The sequence below is a fragment of the Fulmarus glacialis genome, unplaced genomic scaffold (assembly GCF_000690835.1).
Source record: "Fulmarus glacialis isolate BGI_N327 unplaced genomic scaffold, ASM69083v1 scaffold14479, whole genome shotgun sequence".
NCBI lineage: Eukaryota > Metazoa > Chordata > Aves > Procellariiformes > Procellariidae > Fulmarus > Fulmarus glacialis.
In genome coordinates, this window is record NW_009231496.1 from 43627 (window position 1) to 55310 (window position 11684).

Sequence of the window (11684 nt, forward strand, 5' to 3'; positions counted from 1 at the left end):
CCTGCGTGTACTTTCAGATAAGAAAACCTCACACAAAAGTATCTATTAAAATGCCTTTTTCTCATAAAACTTTAAATAATTTTCTTCTCTTTTCAAAGAAAACAAAGATTACTTTAAAAGAATTCTGAACTAATACCTTTTTATAAATATCGCTAGTCTGTTCTAAGGATATATAAATGTCTGATTGACTTAAGTGTGCTTGAATTAGGAACATGCTTAAATACCTTGCTGGATAGAAACCTAAAAGAACACTGATTACAATCCTTCTCTCTATTTGCTGAATATTGGGGAAGAACTATTAAGTACAGCAAGCCTGGAAATTCTCACTCAGACCGTAAACCAGAAGTAACATCACTAGACTTTTTTCGTGCTGTTCATAAGATCTGTAACATAAAAGCATCATGAACTATGACTACTTAAAGTCAGTTTCTAGGTTTCTAGGACACTCTTACCACAAATATTTTACTTTTACAGTCTTTTGGTCAACTTAGTAGCATTCTTTTCTGTGCCACTAGCTCGCTTTTTTGATATTGGTTAGTTCCTGATTTTCATTGGCTATTTCCAGTTCTATAACTTGCGTGGTAAACAAGATTTTTTTCTTTCTGTAATTCATTACACAGTTTATACATGTTCTAATTCATAAAAGATTATTTTCCTTGCCTTAAGAATAAGGCTGTTCAGAAAATATGATTTCCGTCATTACCTGAGCTTCTTCTTGTTGCTTCTTCAGTTGTTCCAGCATCTGTTGAAATTCTGCCTCTTTCTGCTCTGCTTCTTCCATGGTTGCTTGATTCTGTTCTTCGTAGGCCATGGCGACCACAGCCAGGATCAAGTTGATCAGATAGAAAGAGCCCAGAAAAATCACCAGAACAAAAAATATCATGTATGTTTTCCCAGCAGCACGTAGTGTCTAGGGAGTAGAAAGCATATCTGTGTATTATTCCATCACTTATCTTTGTTACTGCAACAGCATTATGCCTTCAGCTCATGTACAAATAAGCCTATTTATATAATTTTGTATGTCATCTACAGTTTACTTCTCATGTCACAAAAATATCTTACCAGCTGATACAGGTTTTCCCAGAAGTCCTGAGTCATTAGCCGAAAGAGTGACAAAAAAGCCCAACTGAAGGTGTCAAAACTTGTGTAACCATAGTTGGGGTTTCTACCAGCTTTCACACATATATATCCCTCTGGACACTGCCTATGTGAAAACCAAATAGGAGGTACTTAGTCATAACTTTTATTTCCTTCTAGAACATATTTATTATCTTTTGGAACAATATGCATTATTTTTCCACAGGAAATCCATGAATTATAATTAAATTCATTCAGAAAAAAAAGTCCTAAGAAATGAACTAATAAGAGAGTAACTGAAAGATACCCTTTCCATCCGTTCACTGGTTGAAATGACCTAAATGTTTAAATTTTCCTCAGTCACATTTTGCAAACAGAATCTTTATTCCAAATGAACAATTTCCTGGCAGAAATAATTGCTAAAATGTTGTTAAGGTTACAGACAGATTAAACAATATTATTAGCTTAATCCAATTGTACTGTTAGGGTTCTCCCACATAATGCTGAAATTTTTTTTTAATAAGCTTCTTCACTGTTGCCAGTTAGGTATCAGAGTTAGCTAACAATTCTAGGCTCATAACTGGGCATATGTGTATGGCAGAATTTGCTGGTAGTGAAAAAGAGTTAGGCTTGAAAAAAAAGATTCAGTCTTGAGCTATGAAGTCACTACTGTGCTTTCTTAATATTTTATGTATTCTCTTTCTCAGTTCTAACCTTTGCTTTCATCCTATTTACTTCAATCAGCACATCTCCAAAACAGACTTTACAAGAGTTCGGATTTTATTATTAACACCAACATCATTTTCCAATCAAGCGGGAAGAAAGGCTGTTAATGAGTATTTTGTTTAGCCAGAGAGTAAAATATTTTAACTTTAATAAGAAATCATTGTTTAGCAGCAAAACTCTGTAAGTTCTGTAACACTGCTAAATACGGAGTTGCAACTGCTATGGATAGGTTTCACGTTATTGCTTTTTCTATGGAACATAACAGAGGATTTTTGAAAGGGTCTTACCCTGCATCAGAGCTATTACCACAAAGTAGGGCATCTCTTTGTCCTTCCAAAATGTAAAAATGAGCTGTGTAGAAAGCATTAGAAATATATGTGAATAAATCAAATGAACCTGAAAGTACTACAAAGTAAAATAAAAATAAATTGTAATAAAATCAAAGTGGCTATCTGCTGATCACTTTGTAGTTTGTTTAGGAACCCTTTTGGTTATTGTACTTGTTTATTGTATGTTTTTGATCTCTGTCAGTCAGTGACTGTAAGCAGTTCTACATAAGGCAGAAATATAAACTGTTTAATATTCTTTGTTTGATCACAAATAGTTACATACTGTAGCCACAAATGTATTAAAAGTAGTTATATCAGTCATTCTTACTTTCATCCTCAATGTAATCCTTCCAGTTAAATGTGCTCACTGTCATATTAACAAATGTACCATTTTCATCCATTGTGCTATTAAAGTAGGAAATAACAGTTGTTTCAAAAGTAGAATTGTCTGGAGGCCACTGCAGGCATTTATTCCTCAAGTTGCCCATGAACAGCTGCAGCCCTATTAGTGCAAATACACTCAGACAAAACACAGTCAGGATCATTACGTCCGAGAGCTTCTTCACAGACTGAATTAGGGCTCCTACAATAGTCTTTAGGCCTGCAAAGAGAAAAGATCCATAGATTTATCAAAGAGTATCTTTGCCCTTCCCATTTAATTAAGATGTCATGCAGACACTTAAAAGAAATTATTTTTTACTTCTGAAAAAGTAAAGCTTCATGAGCAGCCTCAGAGCTTGTGAAGATGAATGAAAGAAAAAGATTCTTTTTTATGAATATGCAATGTACATATATTCCAATAAACTGAATATATAATGTTATTTTCAAGCAGGAAATTTTATCAATCATGCTTTCCTGTTATAGATCTGATTTTCTTTCTTAATATTTCTCTGCAATATATATGCTGCCAATAATTCAGTTTCCAGTTAATATTAAATATGACTTCACAACAGTATGAAGATAGTATGAGATAGAATTTCAAGTAATTTTGAGGAAAAAAGATCATTTGCATTTGATAAATTTTCCAGTGCAATATTTATCTCCTTTTTGGTAGCTTTTTTGTTGTTACCTCATTGTCTTTAAGACTAATGTCAATTTTAAGTGGTAAAGTAAAGGAAAAAGTTCAAAATCAAGAAAGCCATAGCGCTAAAGCTTTTTTAATGTAAAAAAGAGACAAGTTGTCATAATAAAATGCAGAAAAACAAAGCAAAATAACCCATAGGCCTCATATTTTATGTTTCATGCAAGAATCTGTTAAACTCAAAGGCTGATTTTGCAAAATAAAAGAAGCTAATGCTGAAAAGGCAAAGAATCATAATCCAGGCTTATGATCCATGCCTTTTTTTTTTTTTTTTTTTGGCAACACGAGCAGTGAACGGCAAGACTTATGCTCAAAAGAAGTGAATTCGACTTCAATGGAACGAAAGTCAGCCTCGGTGTTTAACCTCGCTCTCACCTGGAATGACTGATATTGTTTTCAAAGCTCGGAGAACTCTGAATGTTCTCAGCGCTGAGACATTGCCCAGGTCCACAAACTCTGTCACATATCTGTAATAGGGGAGTTCACACACAAACACAATGACAGCACACAAATAACAGCTGGAGATACGAGGGGCCTAACACCTTACACCAACTACTTCTTACCTGGGATTACAGAAATAGTTTTCAAAGCTCTCAATACTCTGAAAGTTCGAAGAGCTGAAACATTGCCTAGGTTTACAAATTCTGTTACATACCTGTAGGATTAAATCACAGTTATTCAGAATTGAGGCAGAGCTTATACTAATTATGTGGGTCTTCAAAACCTCTGTGGCAAGATTAGCAATCATACTTCAAAATTTACCTGTCTCTTCAGTACAACTCACTTTTATAATTATTTATTTTCATCAATTTTGCTTAAATGTCATTGAAGTGAAACTCACTGATTTGTATTTGAACAGCTTATTAAACTAATTAGCTTGTAATAGGACAGTGACATGAAGTCAAAGGGATGGCTTCCATTCTGGTGAGCAGAAAAATATAGGACATGAAATTAGTGTCCCTCAGCCGTAATTACACTAGCAGCTGAAAAAGTGCTGGCTCCTGCCATGTTTTACTTTGATTTATGAGTCCTGAAATGTGTGATACGGTGTCTGAACTTCACAGGCTGCAGAAATTAAATACTTTTAAATCAATATATTTATTATAATAATATTTGCCACTAATTTCATGCCCTAAAAGCTTAAAAAGTTCTTGAACCACTTACGCCATTAAAATGACACTGAAGTCAAGCCAGTTCCACGGGTCTCGCAGAAAAGTAAAACCTTCTAAGCAGAAGCCCCTTGCAAGAATTTTGATAAGTGATTCAAAGGTGTAAATTCCAGTGAAGGTGTACCTGAAAAGCATCATCAAAGCAGGAATATGGATTTTTGCATACTTATGATAATAGACAGTGCCATTCTTTATCAAAGATGACTTACAAGAAAAGAAAAGAAAAGAAAATGTATTTAGAAGTGAAAGGAGAAAATCATTAACTTAACTTGCCTCAAACACTTAAGAATGTAATCGTTGTTCAGTAGATGAAATTTGAACCTGACACATATATACTATTTATTTTCTAAAAGGTTGATTTAATCTCAGTTTTTGTGCTTGCAAATAATTTCAGCCTCTAGTATTTATAGATACATTTCAGACTTTGATATTTATATGTACATTCTCTGGCACTCACAGGGCTGCCTCTTTGCTTGTACTCACAAATCAGGTAGATGTCTAAGTGTTACAAAAATGAAGAATTTTTTTTTTAATGTCAAAATCAGAGAGTTTTGTGAAAATCAATTCTGGATAATAACTATACTCACGCCTATAAAACAGGTTTATTTCATAATCATTAAATATACGAAAGCACGCCCAGACTGTTATTCTTGAAGATGTGGAGCATGATTACCAATTTACCTGGTGTGGGAACAACCATTCATTTAAAAACATAGAATAGTCAGTTATAACCAGCGTAATGCAGGGACTTCCTGAGACCCACGTGGGTCTGTGCGGACCTCCAGAATAAAGGAAATCTACCTACAGGCCCTACTGCTCTCCTTTCAGACTCTCAGCAGCCCTCACAAGCCATAGTCACTGTTGAGCATACTGGGAACGGGTGAATACTACTGCAGTTTCTAAACATAGCATTCAGGGTAAGATTCCTTAATGCAGTGAAATAAATAAATAGAAATCGTTAATGGCTATTGGAGAATGTGAGGGAAGGAAAGAAACCACAAGTGGTTAGAACTAGCTTTTTTATAAGTAGTATTATTTCAAAGAAAAACGTAGTATTTCAAAGGAAAAGGTGTATCTGTATTTTGTTAGAGAACAAACATGCATATCCATGAAAAAGAAAGAGAAACAGAGATACTTTGTCCTTTCCTTACTTCTGTGAGCTCTTTGTTACTCCTTCATAGGTAAGGCCCTTTCCTCCGTGGTGTGAGGTTCCTGTGGTTTGGGTGTTGTGTGTGCTTGCATTGGCTGGTACTTGTGAGTTCACATCAGTGAGCCATGATGAATGTCCCACTGTGCTAAGGTCGTGGATACTCAAGCAATACATGGCTGGCCTCACCAATGGCATGCAACAATTTAACACGCACATTTGAAGTTCTGGAGCTCCTTTTCCAATTTACAGCTCAGAATGCCCAAGGACAGGAGCTCGTGTTCGTACAGTAGAAGTTCAGATATTCCTCAGACATAATTTTAAAGAACAAGGCATTGCTCTTAAACCATTTAAGTTATTCAGGAGGAAACCGGAAAGATATTGATGATCTCTTGAAATCTGATTCTTCATGACTCTGGAAAAGCCCATTCTGACATGCAGCTTTCCAAAAATGCTTCTTGTTTGGAGCCACAAGAAAACAAAGTAGTAAAAATGAAGAAGTAAAAATGTTTAACTTACTCTACATTCTTTGTCCAGTCCGGAGGGTTACTCATGGTCATAAATACACAGTTGGTCAAAATAGTGCACATGATAAGCATGCTGAATAATGTAGATTATAGTCAAGGGATGTAACTCAGAAAAACATGACAGTTTTATAACACTGAAATAATTAAAAATATTAAATGTATAAAAATATGTACAAATAACATGGCATTCTAAATAAAATCTGAAAATAAAGCTTTGCACATAATTTTATCCATTTTAAATGGTATGCCATCTGGCACGTTGTGGTGCACTTACTGTAAAACAATGCATTACTTTTATAATTCTGGCAGGTTTAGGATTTAAATAAAACTTAAACACATCCTTAAGTCTGTAAAAATATTAAATGAGTACCCAAACATAATTACTTATTGAAGCCAGGGGGATCATTCTAAAAGATCTTTAGGCAGAGGTTGGTTGTTTATGCCCAAGTTGTTCTTTGGACAAGATTGAAATATACTTGAAAATATTATCCTTTATTCTGACCTGGATCTTTTATGTACCCCAATGCTGAAAACATAATACTGAAAAAGTATGCCTGTAAAAGCAGCTCTTTACTCATGCTCTTTTGTCCCTGCTAAGTGAGTCTAGTTCATGAATAGTGCTACTGGTCTTGGTAAAAGTGTGACCTTAGATTATGTTCAAGTGCAATGGTTTGTTACTAATTTGGCCTTAGCTGCAGGGCTTAGTATGGGATCAGGTCTCCTTTTGTATATAAAGCCTGATATTTAAACTCTGACAGCTTTAGGTGGTTCAGTAGAGAATTCTCTTCATAGGAATGAAGATCATACTGCAATTCATATATGATATTGCTGCTTTTTAAGTGTGATCAGCATATGTTTAGTTAGCATAGTACACCCACACGGACATAATTTGTATATCCGTATGAAAGTATTCCTTCAGTAATTAAACAGTTTTAAATGGCAACCCTTAAATCAACGTTAAGAAAAAAGGATATGAATGTACCAAAATCTTGATAGCAATTTTTCTGATGGGATTAAAAGGAGTTAAAATATACAAGGCAGATGTGGCACTGAATCGGAAAATTGCCTTTCCCTTATTCAATACTATGAAAGTCTGCAAAAAAGAAATACAAAATTAAAATCCGGTGTTGACTACATAAATATCTTTACCTCTGTCTGAAGGATTCCATTCTCCACCTGGGATGTTCAAGTTCCATTCTACTGTCTACCCGTGGTAGGAAAATAACTGATTTCTATGAATACAATGGATTAAGCCTTCCACAGCCAATTCTCCAATTTGCTAAATTTCCCAGCATGTGGACGGAATTCTGATATTATTAAAATTGGTGGGAATTATCAGCACCAATGTCAGTTTATCAATAATAGCAAAATGCAGCATTTCATCACTAAAATATTTTCAATTTTATTTCTAATGAAGTCTTTGATTAAAGTCAGAGTTTCAAATTAGTCAAATACATTCTACCTCGTGAGCAAACACTAACAAAACCAAAACAGCAAAAGGTCAATTCTAAACGCCAGTTTGTATTTGGAACAAATATTTGACAGAATTATATACACATATATATGGTGACAAGGACAAACACCTGTCACTAAACAATTAACCATAATTTAAAAATAATTTTGCTGTCATTTTAGATTTTTAAATACTACCAATATAAATTATATGTATCTTCTAAAAATGTATCTGTGAAAAAATAAAAGGGATGAATAAATTGTCAGTTGACATCATTCGGAGCAGCCAGAGACAAACATACACCGGAGTTTGCCATCCTATAGCAACAAATCTTTTCTTCAAAAAAATGCCATTTTCGTTTTTAACAATATGTTCCTGTTTCCCCTATATGATATATATATAATTTAGGTAGTTCTTCTCTTTTAAAATTTGACCTGATAAACCAGTTCGTGTTCTGTCTGTTCCTGTTGGCGGTCATCTAAGTGTTTTCATTTTTATTCCAAGTGTATTTGTGTGTGAGGTTTACTTGCATCTTTGGTGCTGTTTGAAATTTCTTCAGGACATGACTATTCTTCATTCCTTTTGCTCTTTGTTGATGGTAATGGCTCTGCTTTGTGTTACCATAATAGAGCCTTTGTGACGCTCTCAGCAGAGCTATGTAGTATCACTGTTCTCCATGTTGATTTCCATTCTCTGTAAAAACTTGGCTGTGATAGAAAAACGCTGCCCGCTCCGTGGCCTTCACTGCCTATCTGGTCTGCCATCTCTGGGAAAGAAAGCAAACCTCTCTACAGTGGGAAAGAAGACAGGTAAAGGAGTGTTGCCGGTGCCTGTGCACAGAATAACATCAAGCGCAGCATTAAGGATGCCAGAGAAAGGACTCGCACTCACTGGCATTTCCCTCTGCCCTACAGCCCTTCACCCAGCTAGAAAGGGTAGAAAGATGTTGCCTGTCCCAAGGTCACTGCTGCAGCAGGGCCTGAAGACAGGCTCCAATTCACATATGATTTTCTCTGCATTGACAAGTCGATGATTAAGAGTAATTTCTGCTATAAACTGGAGGAGGGATGACTAATTCTAGTTCATCGTTTAAGATGTCCATTTGTTGTCTGTTGAGCACGTTAGGCTGGTACGTAACATAAATACAGATGTCACCTGTGACAAAAGATTCTGCAGCTTACTAATTACGCTCATAGACTAACAAGTCCATCGGTAGCCTGAGTTTTTACACTTTCATTCCAAAAAATCGGACTACTTTTTCTGATCATTGGAGGTTAGAAAGTACACTTCAGTACTTCTCAGATTTTAGTCCTGAACTTATTATTTTAGTCCTAAACTTACATAACTTTAGTCCTGAACTTATTTATGCAACTTTATTCCTGAATTGTTTTGCAGCTGGTCAAGAAAAGGGCTTAGTGCACACAATTATATTGTAAGTAAGAATCTGCATGGAACTGTTGATATAATCAAAACCATATAAATGAAAATAACCCTTGGCAACACTCCCTCTCTGAGCTTTCATTTCTTTAAATTTCCTTAATAATGTTAATATTTGTATCATCTACAGTGCCATTTATTTAACTTTGGCAACTGTTACGCAATTACATATGGATTCTGCTTTATTTTCCGTTCCTATTACTGAAGCCATAATTTTTAAAACAGTTTTGCAAACCGAAGGCAACCACAAATTTAGCCACAAAATTGAGAGCACTATTGGCATGATTTTTTCCCATCAAACAAAATAACTTTCGTTACAGTTTAAAATACTTTATGTCTTCATTTTTTTATAGTTGCTCAACATCAAGTTTCTTATCTGGATGGCAGCCTGGAATGCCTCAAGCCGTCATCAGAGCAACTGTGTCCGTTTCCTTCTCTGTTTCACAGAGACGAGGAAAGATATTCCTAAGCACTTGTCCATAAAACACCTTCTGCATTTTTGAATTTACGTTATTATCGACAGCTTCATCTTCCTTCACTCTCCTTACCCACAACACTTTGCAGGTCTATCAGGAACTGGGAGAACATCTTGATGCTGCTAAAGGAGCATGCAGAAATAAGCAGATAGAGAGTACAGAGGAGAACCTGCTCTTACTGTCAGCTGTACCTTTTACTAATGTGTGCAGGACATAATGTATCTTTAACTATTCCCAGGCTGGACTATTTGAGATCCTGGAGGAATTTTACACAGTCTACAACTAATCCCAGCTACGGAGATATATTTGTTTGTTCCTTGTCTTTCTCTTAAGACATATAATGGTAGTCTGTTTCCAGATTGTATGTATCATTGCTACAAGATGAAAAACCATATACTCTACTGCAGATCCTGACTTTCAAAAAGGTCAAGGGGCAAACTTTTTACTTGAATGGATCTGTTTGAACTAGCCTTTCTATCTCCAAGTCCCTGGCCTGCAGATCACATGAAAATGGGACTTTGTATGACTGTGCAAATCAGAAGGGGAAGTACACCTCTTTTAGGAGTTTAAATTCTTCACGGAGCGCAACTATGCTATTAATGGTCCAGTTGTGTTATAGCCTCACACATATAACTCAGGCACATTACTTTTCTCTCACAACACGTAACTCTTCACTCTGCTCTTTCTGCATGAAAACTTTCAATTAGTCTTCAGAACAACAAAACTGTTTTTTTCAATTCCTTCCTTAAAACCTAGCTTTTCTGTGGTGTCTGCCACAGACTTCTAATTGACAGCTGTGCAGCAGAGAACTATCATAGCAATCCCAAGCACCTCAAGCAACAGTTTTCGTTGTGGTAGTTTTGTATGAACCAAGATTTACACAGAATCTCTATATGCTACATATATATAGAGATATATTTTATACATACATACATAGATTCATGTTTACATATGTTATATAGCTATAACAGAAGCAAAGAATATGGTTACAGTCCTTTATTTCACTAACTCGGATGGATGCTACCTGGTTATCTACAACCATCTCCGCTGCAAAATCATACTTGGAACACCTCGTTTGTCATATCCAATCTTACTGCTACATTGAAATCAGGAAAATTCAGTTATGTTCTCAAGTTCAGTCAAGCTCAGGGAAGCTGTATCTTCCTTACACTGAGGTAAATAACAAGTAACTCAATGGAAGTTGAAGGATTCACCATATGGAAGAGTATAAATCAGTTCTGTTAGATGAAAGGATGTTTCTGTATATTTAGTGGCTTGATGGCTCCAACCATCATATTTTGTGATTAAACTTTTCTAATGTAGAAAATTATATTCTATTTTGTGCAAAAGATTATTCACTCACTTTTTTATTGATATAATATGGGTCCAGGTCTTCCAAAGGTTCAGATACCATTCCTGGAGGTATGTCACCGTAAATAAATGGCAGTGTCTTTCCTGCCTCCAAGTCACTGTTTGGTTTTGGACCATTTTCATCATCATCATCTGTATGTTCTTGCTTGGGCTTTTTAGCTTTTTCTTCTGCAGAACGCTTTTCAATAGCTGCGAGAGAATCTCTAGTAAAATAGCGGAAGCTTTCAGGTCCTGGTGGTACCAGCAGTGCCTGTGCCATGTTTTCATCCTGCAAATTTAATTAGTTTTAGCTTCTTGCATAAGAATGACCTATAAAAGAAAATTAGATGATTTAGGAAAACTAGATTGTACCAACCCCAACATTTGCTCAGAAACGCTTTCCAGGCCTGAAATAGAAGCAGAATATTTCAAAACTGAATAAAAGTTAAAAGCAACGGCTCAAGAATTTATTTAGATATTTTATAAATTATTTTTCAGCTTTTTCCTGCTGGTCTAAAGAAAGACACTACTGCTGCCCATAAACACTGCTTTGCCTATGTCCTTAGACTCTCCCAGTTAGAGCAAAATGCTGATACAAGTGTTTTAACAGTATATCTTTTTTTAACAGGAGGATAAATGCATATTCTGTGAAGTACTCTTGAAAATTGTAAACCTATATTTTACTAGTTAATACATTTTATCTTCCCATATTTTTTCAGGTATCGGTAATCCAACTCTATAAAAGTAAATACTTTCATTAAATGAAAAAAAGGTTTTGTACAATTAATGCTGTTTAAATGACAGCAACTGAATTATGAGAGGAACAAGCATAATTCTTTCCTACTGACAGTTTACTGTGCTGAAGGTTAATGTTAGATTCCAAAGCAGGTTAGGTTGCATTTATTGACTGTC

At 35.3% G+C, this 11684-nt stretch overlaps 1 protein-coding gene across 1 annotated transcript in view; it reads right to left on the reverse strand.

Moving 5' to 3' along the window:
• LOC104081750 (sodium channel protein type 3 subunit alpha) overlaps nucleotides 1–11052 on the reverse strand; it is a gene marked incomplete at its 3' end in the record, with an annotated part of 53025 nt that extends 41973 nt beyond the window's left edge. The window contains exons 1-10 of the mRNA XM_009584604.1: nucleotides 10786–11052; nucleotides 7031–7149; nucleotides 6049–6138; nucleotides 4378–4506; nucleotides 3589–3680; nucleotides 2461–2733; nucleotides 2091–2154; nucleotides 1063–1204; nucleotides 704–910; nucleotides 225–228 (exon numbers count right to left, since the gene is read on the reverse strand). Coding sequence (XP_009582899.1) covers nucleotides 225–228; nucleotides 704–910; nucleotides 1063–1204; nucleotides 2091–2154; nucleotides 2461–2733; nucleotides 3589–3680; nucleotides 4378–4506; nucleotides 6049–6138; nucleotides 7031–7149; nucleotides 10786–11052 — 1387 coding nt within the window. The remainder of the gene's footprint in view (nucleotides 1–224; nucleotides 229–703; nucleotides 911–1062; nucleotides 1205–2090; nucleotides 2155–2460; nucleotides 2734–3588; nucleotides 3681–4377; nucleotides 4507–6048; nucleotides 6139–7030; nucleotides 7150–10785) is intronic.
• Nucleotides 11053–11684: the final 632 nt, after the last annotated feature.